General features: G+C 42.0%; 1 protein-coding gene across 7 annotated transcripts in view; it reads left to right on the top strand.

The window, feature by feature from the left end:
• The window catches only part of Irf2 (interferon regulatory factor 2), a 100594-nt gene that overhangs the window by 35261 nt on the left and 46827 nt on the right, over positions 1-18506 (top strand). For 6 of the 7 annotated variants that reach the window (XM_017803327.2, XM_029556337.1, XM_029556336.1 and 3 more), the window contains one exon: positions 17879-17971. In XM_017803327.2, coding sequence (XP_017658816.1) covers positions 17885-17971 — 87 coding nt within the window. In that variant the 5' untranslated portion in view covers positions 17879-17884. Of the gene's footprint in view, positions 1-12549; positions 12682-17878; positions 17972-18506 lie in introns of all 7 variants that reach the window. The other variant, XM_017803329.2, reaches the window with a different exon arrangement.

Raw genomic sequence — 18506 nt, 5'->3', positions numbered from 1 at the left:
GGCACTCCTGAGTGGGAAGTAACATGGTCTCATGGCTCGTTCCACACACTGGCAGGAGGTGGAAAGGGATAAACAGGAAAAGTGCTCAGCTCTTTAGTGACTTTCAGTACCTTAAATAAGTGTTACTATGAAATAACATTAGGGTGGTTGAACATTGGCTTTCTGTGGGTCTTGTGTTCCTGAAATCAGAAACATGCTGGGCAGGACACACGCTCTTCCTCCTCCTCAGCCTTCAAGGCGTCTCGTGGACCTGACAGCACGTGCACTGGCCCGGTGACCCTGCTTTATGAAGCAGAAACTATACTGAAGTGACTGGAGACTTTACCCGAATCATACAAACTGGAACCCCCCTCTGGTTCATCCCTGTTACTGTTTTGGAAAGAAGGGATGAATGAGAAGGGGTGGAGAGCAGGAAGATGCTTCTGTTTTGGAATAGAGGGTTGGCAAAATACCATTTTCCTTATGCAAACTACAAAAATAAAGCTCTGGGTGGTCAGAATATGAATAACTTCTATTGATTCCCACTTTCTAGGAAGATACCAAAGGGGCAGGAAGTGTGGGCTTAACAGAGGCTAGATAAAGGAAGTTGGGAAACTGCCTCCTATTCAGTGGACTCAGATGCTGGAGCTGGCACTGGGTTTGCTGTGCTACATTGCCCCACCTGTAGCCTATGTAGCACAGGCTCCCTGTGAAGATGAGTCAGATGGTGGCATATGGAACCTTGATTGGCCTGCATGTGTATGCCTCATTCAAAAGGTAAATAAGGGTCTAAGATGCCTAGTCAAGCCCCCAGCTTTACCACTCAGAAGTTCTGTGATTAGGGACAAGTTATTTAACCTTAAGTGCTTTTGTTTTTTCATTTGTAAAATGGGAGCTAAACAGTGTCTTCATGCGTGTGAATCTGATAAACTAATATACTCTTAACATGCTCCAAACTTCATTAGCTGCTGTTAATATCATTATGGTGACTGTGGGATATGCTAGACCTGACAGTTGGTGGTATTTGCAAGAGTTTGCAGGTCTAGACCTGGATCATTTGGTTATTCACACACAAGATATTCCACTTACCAATAGATTGTGCTCTAAGAGGTCATTAAGCTTGCAAAATATGAGTCATGTCTTTAAGAACTAAGCTTTTCTCAACAGAAGACTGTTTCAGGGTCAGGTGGCTAACCTGTCTCTTCTGGCAGCTCCATAGGGGCTTCCTATGTAGATATTTTGTTTCCACTAGACATCTGATGGGTGGTTGTAATTGGAAAAGGTTAGAGCTGGCCTGGAAGTTGTCTTTCCATTTTTGATGACAAGAGTTTTCCCATTCATGCCAGCCACGTTTGAGATGTTTGGTGGTCATACGTGACTTGCAGCTATCTTGTTGGGATGTGTAGATAAAGGATAAGTCCATTGTTGCAAATGTCCACCAGGTAATACTGATCTATAATGTGTAATACGGTAGTCGTACATATTTACAAATACTGTAGTATCAACACAGGCTCCAGCTTTAGAGAGGCCTTTGTCTTAATGGATTAAGGCACTTAAAAATGAAACGGAGACTGGAAGGCAGTATAAGGATATGTTAAGTAACTTCTAGAGGTCATGTGTATTGTGAATTTAAGGGAAGAAGGAGTGGGGAGATATGGGTCCTAAGTTGTGGGGATGGATGTTGTAGAAGAGATGTCATTTGAACAATCTTCAAATGGATGGTTGACTATTTCCTAATTGAACCTTTCTCCTGAGCCTCATACATCTAATCATCCATTCAGCACTACTTTGAATATCTGAAGGATATTTCAAACTTAATGGGCCAGAAACCAATCTCAGTATCTCTTAAACCCACATTCAGTTGTAGAAACCGAGTGGCATTGCTTCTTACCTACTTTGAAAACAGCAGAAAAGAGCTCCCAGAAGTCCAGATAAGTTTGAAGAGGAAGAAGAAGTGGAAATTTAGGAAGAGCCTGGGGGCTTCTGCTTTCTCTGTGGTTAGAGGCCAGATCATCTGCTGCAATTAATGAGGGTGGTAATGAATTAAGAAGCTCTAGGAGGAAAGAGTTAAGATTACCTCTGTGGGAACCGAGAGCAGAAGCTGGGATGGAAAAGGACCTGCAGAGGCATTGAAAGCGCAAAGGAGGTGATAAACCACCCATCATCATGAGAGTATTTGGCCTATCATGAAGTTTTACAGCAGTGAGCAAACGTGAGAGAGGTGACGAGACTCATTCATAGTGAGAAAATAATAGAGCTACTGTGTTGGGAGGGGAACAGGGCCAAAGAGAACGTTCTGCAGAAAAGAGGCGAGGTCAAGTCACAGAAAGGCGAATGGACAGCACTGGAGCATGGGTTCTGGGGATGCCAAGGAGAACAAAGGGTACTGGAGAGTATTGGAGACCTAGGAAGGCCCTTGCGGGCCATGGTAAGAAGCTTGAACTTTTTAATAAGGTGCCACATGGAAAACCATGGAAAGCTTTCTAAGCATGAATGACCATCACAGATGTGTTTCTGAGGTTGCTGAGTAGAGTGTGGAAATGGATTAAGTCAGAATGGTCAATACAGAGATGCTGAGCCACACAGGTGAGAAAGGAGGCATTCCTGGCCAGGCAGTACTGCAGAGGATGGAAAGAAGATGTAGGTAATAGAACAGCCCAATGGAAGGACTCTTCTGTTTGACAGTGGGTGGGAGGGTCAGGGTTATGGTCATGGGTCACATTAAGTACAAATGGGTCAGAAAGAAGTCTAACTGCTTTCCCATTAGTGTGCTTGAATGGACTTTCTTAACATTTGTCTAGGGACTTATCCCTCAGGAGCCTGAGGCGGCGGGAGGGTCAGGGTTATGGTCATGGGTCACATTAAGTACAAATGGGTCAGAAAGAAGTCTAACTGCTTTCCCATTAGTGTGCTTGAATGGACTTTCTTAACATTTGTCTAGGGACTTATCCCTCAGGAGCCTGAGCACACACACACACACACACACACACACACACACACACACACACACTCGAGTATGACATGTTACATGCATCTCCAAAGCTTACTCTCTGAATGAAGAGTTGTTCTTGAGGGACTCCATTGAGCACTGTCTTCCACGATGATCACTGAGTCACCTGTTATACCCCAAACTGGTAATATAGTAGCATCTTTTGAGCACCCAAATGGAGATTCAAAGGCAGATTCTCTTCCTGCTTATGGTAGTGATCAGGCAGTATAAAAGGCGGTTAGAGGCACAATCCTGCTGCTTTGGGTACCAGGGTAGTTTGTGCTTAGAGACAAGGTAATTTTTGTACAGTAGCTATGGTAGTATAATATCTTCCAAAAAGACACAAAACTCATCCAATCAGAAAACTATGGATAGCAGAGCAGGTGTGCTGAGCTCTAATCTGTGTGATTCCCAGCATGGGAAACATGGTTTGTGGTAAAGGCACTTTAGAACTTTAATTTCATATGTATTTGTTTTCCATTAATAATGAGCTCAGGTCACCATCAGCCTCCCCCTTGTCCCATGATTCATTTGGAGATGTTTGTTAAACACCAGGGATTTGGAAGGCCATTAGATTAATGGGCACTAAGTGGCAGTGATTCCTACACTTAGTAGCATATTAAAATTAGGATAATAAAAGCAATTCCTGTTCCTAAGCCCTGGAGATTCTTATTAGAATGGAGCTAGGAATTTTCTTTCAAAGTTCTTCAGGTGATAATATTGCATAGCAGTTTTAGATACTGGTATAAATATAAAACAGAAAAATGTAACGGTGGTTTATGATGCATTTGGGATGGCCATTTACAGCAATCCTGTCACACTATTTGTGTGAAAACCTACCTGGTAGGAGAATTGATGGATGACTTGCTTAAAATTTTGTGGAACAAACAATGGACTGGAAACTCATTCTGTGTGTGTGTGTGTGTGTGTTTGTGTGTGTGTTGTGGGTGAGTGTACACATGTGTGTACATGCTTAAGGAGGTCAGAGATCAACATCATGTGTCTTCCTCATTCACCACATTTTTGACATAGGGTCTCTCACTGAACCTGGAGCTGATTCACATAGGCTGGTTGACTGGTGAGTTCCAGCAATCCTCTGATCCTCCGGACTCCACCTCCCCGGCTTGGGGATTGCAGTATGCACTGTTACAGCTGGCTTTTTACATGACTGCTGGGGATCGCGTCCTCATGCTTATGCAGTAAGCATTTTACTGACTGAGCCATCTCCCCAGCCTGAAACTTGTTCTTCCACAAATATATGACATATATCTTTTTAAAAGTTTAATAAAACAGTAAATGCATGAAATAAGGATTATGTCAGTGATAACAATGAGCATGGCACAACTAATTTCCATTTCTTATTTTCCTGGAGTTTAGCAAAGCCTTGAAAAATCAGCTTTGTATTGGTGTAGATAATATATATGCTTTTTTTTTTTCTGTGTCTGGCACTCTACTGAAATGTCAAAACATCTTTCTGATTTCCTGACTGGCACTTGTAGACATACTCCTCCAGGATCCTACCAGAATATGTGGAGTGAGCTGTACAAGTACCTCAGGCAAAAGAATACTCAACACAGCCAACAGTGAGGGTCTCACACCTCCTCCTTAATATATGTTCATAATGTCTTAGCACTGAACATGGCATTTTTATGCCAAGAAAATACCAGTCAGCTCTTGTACATCCATTTCTGTCTCCTGGTAGCCCTCATGATACTGAGGATGAGTTTGCTTGTTCTTGTCTCCCTGTACCCACTTGCTTTGCTTCTTGCTTCTCACCTATATCCCCTCTCTACCTGCCTTCTTTCTAAAGGAACACATTCAGAAGTCTGTAGTAGTTTATACTGATAAGTGCAGATTTTAATCAGGTGTTCGAGGACCCTCTAGGGAAGATCTGGGTTCAAACTCTGACTCTTCACTAGAGGCTTGGGTGACTTTCCTCCCTCTACTCTCTTCCCCTCTATCCCCTCTTGCTCTTCCTTTCCCTTCCCTTCCCTCTCCCCTCCACGTCTTTATTCTTCTTTTTTTTAAAATTATCATTTGGGATGGGTTACCCTTTTAGCTATACTTTTACTCATCTCTAAAATGGAAATAATTATATTTAACTGGTTGGAAATAATGATATTTAACTGGTTAGGGCTGTTGTGTGTGTTATAGCAAGTTAATGTTAAATATCCAGCACTTGCTGTTCTTATCGTAGGTGATTCTGGAGCCCCTCCTGTGATGGTACAGAAGTCAGTTTCTCTGCCAGTGTCAGTAAACACATCTCCCTCAGCCCTGCTTTGGCCCTTTTGTCTGGCCTGGCTTGTCTGTTACCTTCTCTCTGCCCAGGGGAGTGCCTCCTGTCCAATACGATCTTCCTCTGCCATAAAGCTTTCCCTTACAAACCCATTAATACTGATTTATGTATTCCTTATGAACTAGGTAACTTAGCAGGCAGTTAATCATAAACTGCCTTCTGATCTCTACTGCATCATTTTATTATTATAATTACAGAATTATTAGTTAACATTATATGAATTATATCTCATATCCTCAGTTAACTTATGAGTTTCCCGAGGGCAGTGGTCACATCTTACACATCTTCCAGTCTTCCTTAGCACTTAGCACAACTCCCTGTAATATTATGTGTTTAAGAACTATCTGCTGATACACAGGGTGACTGGGGACCAAGAGAGCATGTGCCTAAAGACAGGAGTGTCCAGTGATTAGCATTGTGAGAGAATATTTCATGGATGAAATTAGATTTACACTGGCTTTTGTTAGGAGGGCAGAATTCCTGGAGGTTGGTAAGAGGGGTGGGCATGTGACTCTGTGAGGAGGGCTATTAAATGACAAGGAGACTCACAGGCACTTTATAAAGGTTATGTGGCCACAGAAGAACTAGAACATGGCAATTGTCAGCTTCTAGGACAGATTCAGTTACCCCATCTAAGTAACCTAACTCCCATCCCTTTCCTTCACTGTTTCTAGTTTTCTGGTAGAAAATTCTTGAAAATTAAAAAAGCGCTGTTGGGTGGTACACACCTTTAGTTCCAGCACTTGAAAGACAGGCAGAGGCAGGTGTATCTCTATGAGTTTGAGGCCAGCCTGGTCTACACAGAGAGCTCCAGTCTAGCCAGGACTACACAGTGAAACCCTGTCTTAAAAAAAGTTCTGGAAGGTAACAGTTGTGTTTTGTTGTTATTGTTTGTTTCTTTGTTTTTGAGACAGTGTCTGTACAGTCTATACTCACTTTGAACTCACAATCCTCCTGCCTTAGCTTTCTGAGTGCTGGAATTTTGAGTGTGCCCCACCAAGTTTACCTTATGGGAGGAAAACTGTAAGTTTTTGTCTGAGTGAAAATGCCTTGATTTCTTGTTTATTATTGAAAGAAATACTGTCTGAGCATAAAACTTCAAAAGCAATCATTTTCCTTTAGTGCTAATGACTTCTCTGTTTAAAAAAAATTTTTTTTGCATTTATTTGTGTGTGTGTGTACACAGCATGGCATGTGTATGGAGGCCAGAGGCCAACTTTTGGGAGTTGGTTCTCTCCTTCCACCATGTGTCTGGAGATTAAATTCAGGTCATTGGGCTTGGCAGCTAGCACCTTTACCCATTGATCTGTCTTGCTCAAGGCTTCTTTCAAATGGTCTTTCCTTCTTTCAATAGGTCTTCCTTTGTTTCTCTGGAGGAATCACTCATACAGCTTATGGGTTTGTGTGTTCTGTGACTGGTTTTTGAAGGTAATGAGTCTTTTTCTTTCTGGCTGTTTTTATGGCTTTTCTGTTTTTGGTTTCCAGCAAGTATACCATAGTAGGCTTGGGGTGGTTCTTACTTCTGTTTACCCATTTGGGATTTGTAGTGACTCTGAATCCATGTTTGGAAGTTATCTGGCCATCTTCACAGTTATTGTTTCTTGTCTTCGTAGACTTTAAATGACCATAATTTAACCCTTTATATAAAGTTTCTCTATGGGATTTATGTTCTTCTTTTCACATTTTGTATCTTTTTGTCTCTCAGCTTTATTCTGTATATTTCCTTTGACTTGTTTTCTGGTACACATATTGTTCCTTTCTTCAGGTGTCAAAGTTATTGTTTAGTTCATTCACTGAGTTCTTAATTTTAACAACTTATCCCTTAGCTCCAGAATTTTTATTTTTTCAGTAGTTTGACAAAATAGTTTCACCTTGCCTTCTGTTTCCCTAAACATATAAGATAGAGCTATTTTAAAGACTATCTGAGGGCTGAGTGAGATAGCAGAGGCTTTTAATCCCAGCACGCAGAGGCAGAGACAGAGACAGGCAGATCTCTGAGAGTTTGAGGCTAGCCTTGTCTATATAGTGAGACCCTGTCTCAAAATACATACATACATACATGTGGAGAGCGGTCCCATGCGGGAGTGCCCAAGATGGCGCCCGGGCACCCTGCCAAGCCCCATGACGAATTAATGGTGCATGCGCAGCAGTGAAGGAAAGCGTGGCTGCTGGCACAAGGGCTTGGGGACAGTGTCCCGACCAATCCTGTCTAGCGATCTGGCTCGTGTATCCTACGGAATGTGGTGTGATTGGAGGGAGAAGGAGATAAAAGGGGATGGAACCAGGCAATAAAAAAAAAGAGAACTTTGAACGGCTGTTGGTGGTGGTCGTTTTTACTGGGCTCTGCTGGACAGAGCCCGGGAAGCGACAGGTGGTGGCCTGTATGGGGAACCTCTCATTCTCACTTTTACTTTCGCTTTTGCTTTCGCTTTCACTTTCGCTTCTTCCTTCATGGATAGTTTTTTTGTTTTAGTATGGATAGTTTTTTGTTTTAGTGTTTTTCCTTGCCGTGCAGTTGTTTTCTTTTTGTTGCTGTTTTTGTTCGTGGTCCCTTCCTGTTGTTCAGAGTGCAAAGTGTGACTGTAATACAATAAGTAAAAGAAAAAAGGAAAGGTAAGGTTGTTTTGGAGGGGGAAAGGACCCGGAAAAAAAAAAAAAAAAAAAAAAAAAAAAGACAGGAGGAAGCATATATTCACATAAGGAAAAACATGGGAAACTTACATGCTAAGCCCAAGGTACAAAAGGCTCTGATTCAGTTGCTGAAAACCTGTGTAATAAAATTAAAGGACTCCACAGTGGAAACATTCCTTGAGGCAGTCAGGGAAGTGGCTCCTTGGTTTGTAGAGGAGGGCTACCTTAACAAGGAGTCATGGGAAAAATTAGGGCGTGACCTGCTTGATGCAACGCGGAAGGGAAATTACCCAGAGGTGTTTTGGCGGTTTAGGAGGAACTAAAGGAGGAATGTTCCATAAACTCTCAGAGGGCCGATAGCGCAGAAAAGGAGGATGCAGAAAACCATGACTCAGATGATCTGGAGTACAGACTGCTACTGTGCTTAATGAATTGGCAGGAAAGACAGCTATGGCTTTGGAAGCACAGGAACAGATCAACGGCATGCTTAAAGCAGGCATTTTGATGATTAATCAGAGAGTAGATTTGTTACAGGAACAGGTGGATATGCTTGGGCAAATGCTACAGGTAGGATGTATACATCAGATGCAAGGATTATGTGTTACTGCTGTTCAGTTCTCTAACTTTTCAGTGACCAGTAATCTGTCTCAAGCCCTGAGTGAACATCTTACAGGAAACTGGTCTTGAGAATTCAACTCGAAGTTGCGAGAACTGCGCGCAGCCATCTTGAATGTCAACAACACTCGAGTAGAAATCGCAACTGTACAAGACTTTCTGTCCTACTTGAGAAGCACTGTATCTTGGCTGCGCAGCTGGGGAGGATGGCTTTTTGGTTCTTCTTCGTGATCTTGGTGTGTGGATGTTTGGTGTGGTTCACGTGTAGGATACATAAACAACAACAAAGCCAGAAACAGGCTATTGTCCAGGCCCTAGTCGCCATAGAGATGGGAGTCTCGCCCACAGTATGGCTGAATATGCTGGATCAGAGTCAATGACGGGTAAGACCTTGGCACACAAGTACCAACCTAAGACAGGCGCCCCGCTGTACTGCTGGGTTAGCTGATGACGGGTAAGGACTTGGAGTGGACCAAGGCAACCTAAGACAGACCTGATCCCAGTCGTCATACAAAAACAAAAGGGGGACATACATACATACATACATACATACATACATACATATAAATACATAAATACTATCTAAAACCATTTGGTCTATGCATACCATTATGTCTAAGAACTGTGTCAACATCTCTTTGGGTCTGTTTCTGTTGTCCATTGCTTCCTTGATTTTCTATCTTGTTGGTGTTTATCCTCATATTCTTAGCTACAGTGACTGAATGCTGATCACTGTGTATGAGAAGCTCCAGAGATAATATGAACCCTTTGGTAGAGTTTCTTCTTCAACTGAGATTCACATTTACTTTCTATAGCTGCAGATTTGTTTAATTTGATCAGGAATTGAGATGATTCAAAGCCAGGCTTTCATCTTTGTTTGCATTAATCTATTTCCATTTAAGTGTGTGTGTGTGTGTGTGTGTGTGTGTGTGTGTCTACCTGTGCATGCTCACATGTGGGCAAGGGTGGATGTGCACATGTGTTTGTATGTGTGTGGAGGCCTCAGGTCAGCATCACATGTCTTCATCATTTACTCTCTACCTTGTTTTTTGAGATGTTCTCTCATTGAACCTTGTCAGTTTAGAGCTTGTCAGTTCTGCTAGACTGGCTGGCCAGTAGGTAAGCCCCAGGAATCTTCTGATTCTGTCTCCCCAGCACTGGGATTACAGATATGTGCCACCATGCTCAAATTATTATTATTATTAAAATTTTAAGTGGGTCCTAGGGATCAAACTCAAGTCCTCATGCTTACACAGCAAGTACTTTATCAACAGAGCCATCTCCCCAGCTCCCCCATTTAGTTTAGTTACTTAATTTTAAAAAGATGTATTTATTTTTATCTTATGTATATGAATGCTTTGCCTGCATGTATGTATATATACCATGTGTATGCCTGGTGTCTGTAGAGGCCAGGAGAGGGTGATGGATCTCTTGGAACTGGAGTTTCAGAAGGATGTGAGTGACCATGTGGATGCTGGGACCTGAACCCAGGTCCTCTGCAAGAGGAAGAAGTGCTTTTAACTGCTGAACTATCTCTCCAGCCCCTCATTTTAAAAAATCATTTTAATTTTGAATCATGTATATATGTATGTGTCTGTGAGGGGTATGTCCATGTGAATATAGGTGTCTGTGAAACCAGAGGCATCAGATCCCCCTGGAGCTGGAGTCACAGGCACTTGCAAACCGTCTGATGTTGGTGCTGGGAACCAAACTTGGGCCCTCTGGAAGAGCAGCAGTACATGCTCTGAACCACTGAGCCGCCTCTTCAGCCCGCATATTAGCTTTATTACCTACAAAGCTTGGGAGAGCTCCAGGGCCTCCTTTTCCTGGTCGAGTGCCAACATTCAGTTGTTGTTACCCTAGTCACCTGAATGTGCCTCAAGTTCTGCTCGGCTTCTGAGCCCTATAACCTCCTCTGGACTAGAAGAGCAGCGCACATGAGGCTTTCCTTCCTGAGCTTCTTTCTCTTCATAGACCATACTCTGCTATGTTTCTACTACCTTGCTGTCTCTCTGATGTATTTAAGTAGATTTTGAAAATATATTCTGTATATTTCTCAGTTAACATCCATGGGAGCTGCGTCTGAACTGTCTTTCATGTCAGTACCAGAATCACCACTCCACTTCTGCGAAAGACTTATCTTAAATCTATCAAGGATGTCTAGAGGCTCCTAGAACAGAAAATCAGCATAACTAAAGTATTTGGGGAAAATGAATGTGTCAGTGGCATGTTACAATAGAGGAGCTGGGGAAGGAAGGCTCAGTGGAATAATGAGAAGCCAGCCTGAGGACTTCTAGAATAACAAGTAGAGCCTGGGCTTTCCACATCAGACAGACCTGAGGAAGTCTTGGCTTCTGTATTTATTCACACTTTCAGCAGTTTTCCAACCTACTCTGTGATAGGGGTAGACACATCTTAATCAAGTCCTCATTGCCCAGGGTTGCAAGACTTAAAAAACAGAACTCAATAAAACCTTAATGTTAATACCTGGTATATAGTAAGTGCTCAGAAAATAGTAGCCATTGCATCTATTCTCCCAAGAGCCAAATCTCAGTTATTTAGGTGAAGATGTAATATCACCGCTAATGATATTAATCCCAACCATGACATTGTCAACTTCGTGGGAGACCATTATGTTATAGTAATCACAGTAACTACATACCTTTATGCATAGCTGTGGCACCAGTGGTACTTAGTAGTTCCCTCTTACCTGGAATTTTGTTTCCTGTGGTTTTAGTTACCCTGGGTCAACTGTTATGTGAAATTATTAAATGGGAAATTCTATAAATAAACAAGGAGTTTCAAATTGTACACTGTTATGAGTAGTGTGATGAGTTCTCATGCCTTTTGGCTCTATTCTTTTGGGATGAAGACCATCCCTCTGTCCTGGGTATCCATATTATATATGCTGCTGGTAATCCTGACCCCAATCTCAAAGTTGTAATGATAGCTGATTTTGCAGAGTGTATTTGGTCTGGCTTGAGATGGTCCACCTCTATTCCTTCCTTTGAAGCAGAGACTCCCGTGTTTTAGGTTTATAGAATTATAACATTTAGCATTTCACTCTTAACAATGTTAACAACAACCCAGAACACAAGGACAGAAGCTTAAAAAGAAAAGAAAAGAAGAGAAAAAAAATCCGGTTACAAATCTTCATATTATGAAAGGATTCGTAGAGTTAAAGATACTGTGGAAATAATAGTTTTGAAGTGTCTTGCTTTTTTTAGATGATCAAAGCATGAGCCAGAAAAATGGAATAACAAGCCTGAGGACATATACCAGCAACAGCAGAGTCAGGACTGGAACACAAGTATCCCAAGCTTTGTGCACTTTGACTTTCTTAGGCAAAAAGTAATCCTTTTGTATCTTCTCTAGTCTGTTCATGTTCACATGGCCTGGGTATTTAAGCTTGCACGAAATTCATCTTACCAAAAGGAAGGTGCTACCCTGAACCTCAGTAACTGTAGCTAGAAATCACATGCTGTTCCAGTTTCATTTCTGTTTTTGTGATAAAATACCCTGACATAAGCAACTTATGGGAGAAAGGGTTTATTTTAACTCATATTTCCAGATTACAGCCTATCTCTGTGGGGAAGTCACAGTGGCAGGAGCTTAAGAGAGCTGGTCACCTCGCATCCGCAGTCAAGAGCAGAGAGAAATGAATGCATGCATGCTAGTGCTCAGCTAGTTTTCTGGACTCAGTCCAGGACCTCAAAATGATGCTACCTACAATGGGCAGGTCTTCCCAACTCAACACAATCCAGATTCCCGACTCCCACATCCCCACAGGCCAACTTGATCTAGACAGTCCCTCACTGAGACTCTCTTCCCAGGTGATTCTAGGTTGTGTCAAATTGAGAGTTAAAACTAACCATCACATATGCTGAACCAGCTTCTTTTCTTCTCAGTCCTCTGCCTCTCAGCGCCTGTCATCCTGGCCTTATAACCTCTGAAAATAGATTGTTTTCAGTGCCCACTGAAATGATCAGGTTCTTCTGGAAGACTCCATGTAGAATTCCTCGTTTGCTTTCCTTCACAGAAAGAAAAAGGTGCATGTTCATCCCCTCAGCTACGAGAAATCAAGATCAAATGGCAAATGTTTTGTTCTGTGCCATGTGTCAAGACCACTAGTGATTAATGACACATTCATTGTGTTGGAGATGGAGCCAAGGTATAAAATCAAATGAAAAATGTGGTATTGCTTTCATGTAAATGAATCAGTTTTTCATTGTGAATCATCGGGGATGTCCTAGCTATTAAAAACTTAAAGCAAAACATGAAATTAATGAAGTTCTTAAAAGAGTTTCTTCTACTCTGATAAAATACTTGTTATGCTTGTTTTTCTTAAAAGTCCACTAATAGACAAGCATCGTGGTACACTCCTGTAACCCCAGTACATAGGAGACTGAGGTAGGATTATGAGGCCAGCCTGGGCTACTCAGAAAAACCCTACACACACACACACACACACACACACACACACACACACACACACACACACACACACACACAGAGTTTATTTGTAATTTAAAAAGCCGGATTTAAGAGTTTTAAAATTTGGATGGATTAGTAGTCTTTCTTACTGGGCATTAGTTTGACTACTCTGTTGGGTGGGGACAGGCTTGAACAGCTGTTTCTTGTGAGCCCGGGACTTTTCTGATGCTCCTGGGGTATGGTGTGATTAGAGTGTGAATGCTGTGCTTTGCTGTGCTGTCCTGTCCTGTGCTGTGCTGCGCTATGCTATGTTGTGCTGTCCTATGCTGTGCTGTCCTCTGCTGTGCTGTGCTATGCTGTGCTGTTGGCTGTGCATCTTCCAGAAGAGGAGCCAATGGAAGGACTGGAAGCGGAAGGGACTCAATGACAGTGATGATGAAAACCTGATCCTCAAAAATATACTGTGTGGTTGAAGAATTGAAAAATTATTATTATTAGTGTGTATTTTGATATGTGTGTGGCCACGTGTGTGCCATCTCACCAGTTCCTAGTCAGAGAATTTTAACATTTATTTTTGTAGGTAATTATAAAAACAAGGATAATTTCATCACTTTTTTTGGATGTAGCTATTAAAGATACTAGAGCACGTCTGTCAAATTGTAGGGCTAAATGACTCCTTAAGGAAATGAGATTTAAAAAATGAATTCAAGGTACTTTCTCCTTCAACTCCAGTATATATAGTGGTTCTAGTACACATGTGGTATAAAATGAGATAAAATATAAAAAATAAATTTTAGAAGTTTTACTTGTTTATTCATGTGTCTTAGTCTATTTGTATTGCTGAAACAAAACACCTGAGGTTGGATCTTTTTGAGGAAAAGCGTTTTATTAAGCTCATTGTTCTGGATGTTCAGGGGCTTAGAGGTGGTAAAGACCTCTTGGTAGATGACAGCAGTGACTGGATTGCATTTGGAATTGGGATTCAGGGGAGGTGCCAGGGTTACTTATTAGCAGTCCATTCTGGCAGGACTTGAGCCTATCCCCAAGAGACAGCATTAATCCATTCATGATGGTGGAGTCACAACAGTCTGTTACCTGACAATGGTCTCTGCCTCTAAAAGTTCCACCAGCTCACACTACCACACTGGGGTCTAGACTTATAGCCTGTGAACCTTTGAGGAACAAAGTATATGAACTATTAGCCATCGTATTTTGGCTAAGGAAGAGATAAATTTTGAATCTAGGCCGAGCTGCATCCTTGCTACTGATGGGCCAACAGAAGAATGATTTAGTAAAGCCTGACAATTAGACAAATGGGAAAGATCTGCCAGTCAGAGAAACCAGACTTTGTAGGATGCCACAGACCACCCAGGAAATTCGTATATAGAAATTAAAGGGTATCTGCCTCCTGGCTTCTCAGAGCATGGTCCAAGGATCTAAGAGCTTATTAGTTTTCTGTGTAGTGTTAAGGATGTTGCACATGGCTTTCCAGGACCTGCAGGGACAGGCTGGTCTTTTACATGTTCCCTGCTGTTGACTGCTGACTCATTGCTGATTCTTCTCTTTCAAGATCTTTGTGTTGTCTCCTTTCTGTGTTTGTTCTTGTGGCTGCCATAACAAAGTACCACAGACTGTGGCTTAGAACAACAGAAATGCATTCTTCACAGCTCTGTTAAAAATTGAACATCAAGGTGTTAGTAGGGCCATGCTTCCTCTGAAGGCTCTAGGAAAGGATCCGTCCTGTCTCTTCCAGTTTCTAGAAGCCTCAGGAATTTCTTGATTTGGGAAGATTCGTTCAGTCTCTATTGCTGTCTTCACATGGCCTTCTGCCTTCTCTGTCTGTCTTCACATGACTGTTTTCTGTGTGTCTACATCCACAGTACCTTCTATAATGACATGAGCTTTGTGTAAGCCTCTGGCCACAACATTTTCATCAGTGGGTAAATATATAGCCTTGTGTTATGTGTTTTCTATTTAAAGACACCTTACTTAATACACACTATTAGTTGATTAATACTGAATTCACAGCCTGGTATATATATCACCAGTATAACTCGTGCCTGAGTTAGCTTGTCTAATGGTATGCATTTTCTCTCTAAGGTGTATCATGGCCTTTTCATGTGTGGTTAGGAACAGGACACAGCTCTTGAAGGCATTTTAAATGGCAAGGTGATCAACAAAAAGCACAGAGGTGTGAAAAGTGTCATACAGATCTGCCGTGAAAAGGACTTGGCTTTGCAGTAGGAGAGGGGCAAGAGAATATAAAATGTTGCTTTATTTGCCCGCATCTGGGTGCCTTCAGTCAGGCATCTTGCATTTTTTCCCTTTTTGCACGTCTTCAATGACTGTGGAAGCACTATAGGTATTGATTTTGCAATTAAAAATAAAAGTCAATGAGTAGAATAATTCCCATGTATAGAACTCAGAAATAATATATCAGCTGTATCTCCCCATATACACTGTTGCTTTGATGAGAGAAAGCTTTATGGAATATTTAGAGTGCTTGCCATTTTTCTCTTCAAATAGGTTATTTGTGAAAAAATATGCAAGGAAATAGCTCTTGATGATTTTGGTTTGGGAGCTGGGCACTCATACATGCTTCCCATGTTTCCATGTCACTGAGCAAAGGCCTGCAGGCAGCTCTTCACTCCATTGTCCCCTTAGAAGAACTGAATCTGTTGCTTTCTACTCATGACTCCTGAACTGTCTCTCCTTTGCTCTTCTGCCCTAACTCTGTATCTTGAGGTCTTCTAAGGGAGGATCTGACTAGGCTGTGGTCACAACTCTGTAGGGCAGAGCCCTCATAGTGACTGCAGTGTGTGCAGCTTTGCTTGGAGGCCTTTGGTAACTCTTTAACCTGTACACAGGACTCCATGTTGGCAGTTTCCTTCTTTCCTGGGTCCTAGAAGACTGGGAATCAAGATGGCTGGGAATATTTTATCTTATCCAGTTCTGGAATCTCATCTTCAATCTAAGATCTTTGAATGGATAGATAATGAATGAATGGATGGATGGATGAAAGAAATGATTTGAGACATATTGGGGATTGATCATCATCATCATCATCATCATAATTATCAATATCATCATCCCATGTCCTTTAGTAACAGGTCTAAAGTTCCTATTCTTGTCTCAAAGAATGGCTGCCCAGAGCCTGCAGATGATTGGATGGGGCCACCCTCCAATGGCAACTTTGCTATGCTGAACTTCAGAATTCACCTGATCCTTGTGTTGGACATTGACTATACAGAAGGCAGTATTTGGGTTACAGGATTATAAATTTTACCTATAAGGAGCGAAATTCATTCTCTCAAAGGGCTTACAGGTACATGGAAAGAGGCTGTGCATAGCTGAAAAGTTTATAGGTACAATAAGATAAGATGAAGACCAGGACTTAACAGCAGCTGCTCTAGATCAATGTCTGATTTGTACATGAGTAAATTACAATCTATGAGTGATGTAGGAGTTGGGGAGTGGTTTGCTTTGGGCTGGAGTGGTCTAGAATGATCTAGAAGAAGGGTAGAGGTTGGGTCTTAGCACATGGATAAGGATTGACAAGGTCAAGGAAGGAGAAAAGAAGAGCTTGGTATGAGCAAAGAGCAAGAGGTATCTACCATAGGGAGTGGACTTGAACTTTGGGAGGGATACAGGGAAAGGTGGGTGGCTCCTGTGGGCAAAGGTGAAGCCCCTGCTGATTCATATAATGATGCTTGTTCTCACACTGCTGGCTGGGGACAGGGTTTAGGGGAGAGTGCAGCATGCTGGAAGAGAGTTATGAGGCATGAATCATCTCCATCTCCATTCATCCAGAAATTTCAGAGCTAAATTTGGAGGAAACAAGTTACAGAGACAAAAGACAACTACAGGTTGGAAAGAGGACTATAATGTCACATAGCCCGTGAAGTCTATGGAGTGGAATGTCATCTTTGATTTCAGGTGTCAGATTAAGTGTAAATGCAGACGTAAGTAGGTGAAGATGAGGGGCAGAGAGTTGGAAGTGGTTTTATTAATGATTTCACTGTAGCTATATTTGGGTGGGCAAAGGAAAGACTATCATTGAAAGAAGTCTGGAAGGAGTGGGGAGAGGCATCGTGTGGGCTGATGGAGGGAAGATATTTCGACCATGTAAGTACTTTTCAAAGGGAAAGTGAGCAAAGGGAAAAGGCATTCAGTCAGGTCAGAGGGGGGGGGGCGCTGGTACTGAGGGAAAGTGCAGGAGGGAATGAATAAGAGATTGCATTGGGGTGAATGCAAAGATGAAGACAGGACAAGGTGCTGGTGAGCTCAGAAAATAGAGTCAAGAAGGAATGACTAGTTGGTGACAAACCTTGAGTGAACCAAATTAATTGATTGCTTTAGTGCTTTAAGTGCCAGCATTGGGAGTCAAAGCATTTATATACCCTAGATACTCCAAAGAATATATTGGTTACCATGACTTCATCCCTGAGAACTATTTCGCCCTGATTCTTGCTTGGCTTTTAGGATAATACAGGTATTGTAAAATACTGGCCCTCTGGATGTCTGATTTGTTGAAGGTTTTTGCTGTAAGCATAGGTAGGAGAGGAGGAGTAGAGACCTCTAGCTACTTGGTGTGTGGCAAGCCATGTCAGTAAGACTCTTCTTTGGCTGAGTGTCAGTGCAGAGAATGGGTGGCCTGGTCCAATTTTCTATCACTTGGAGAGGGTGAGCAGGATAGATGAAAGGACAGGTGGCAGGAGAGCATTGCCCTCTGAGTCTATTCCCTTGGTCCTCAGGGCCTACGAAGGAGAAAATAGGAAAGGGCCATGCAGGGGTGTGGACAGAACAGTCAGTAGCAGAGCATACACAGGGGTATAAGGAGACAAGGGTGGAACATAGAGATGTAGTGTGAAGTTTGTGCAGACAGAACAGTCAGTAGCAGAAACACCTAATGCTGTGCTTTTCCTCTGCCACAGGGTACCATGCCGGTGGAAAGGATGCGAATGCGCCCATGGCTGGAGGAACAGATAAACTCAAATACAATACCAGGACTAAAGTGGCTTAACAAGGTAGGTGGTGTGTGTGTGTGTGTGTGTGTGTGTGTGTGTGTGTGTGTGTGTTTGAAGGGGGGTGGTTTTTGCTCAAAACATGTCCACACAGACTACTAAAAGTAAGATTGTTCTTTGTGTTCAGAATCTTCTGCTCATTTATGACAAAAGCCATGTACCTACAAAATATGAAGTTATATCAGAAGGGATTTCTCTATCTTCTCAGACTTTCTCTTCAACTCGAGTTCAATTGTAGCTCACCGTTGGTACTTTGGGTGGCTTTTTGAAGTTCCTTGCTCTGGTTTCTTTAGTGACTCTTGCTCCCTTCTCCCTTCCTTCTCCAAATTCCTTCCTTGTGTCTTCTGCCTTTCTAGATTAAAAGATCCATGTTTTGTTTGTATTGGGAATTGAGGATATTAACCTTTTAAAAGGTCTTTTATGTAAAGAAAAAAATTTTCTAAAAAGAAAGTACTAAGTTTTCCTTTATTTGAAACCTTGTGTGTGTCTGTCTGACCTAAAAAAGTAGTTGTTAATCATTTACATTTCGCCCAAACAC

Source organism: Nannospalax galili, unplaced genomic scaffold, assembly GCF_000622305.1.
Source record: "Nannospalax galili isolate Female #2095 unplaced genomic scaffold, S.galili_v1.0 scaffold46, whole genome shotgun sequence".
NCBI classification, from domain to species: Eukaryota; Metazoa; Chordata; class Mammalia; order Rodentia; family Spalacidae; genus Nannospalax; species Nannospalax galili.
The sequence above is the reverse complement of the archived record's forward strand: the minus strand, read 5'-3'. Positions and strand labels throughout refer to the sequence as shown.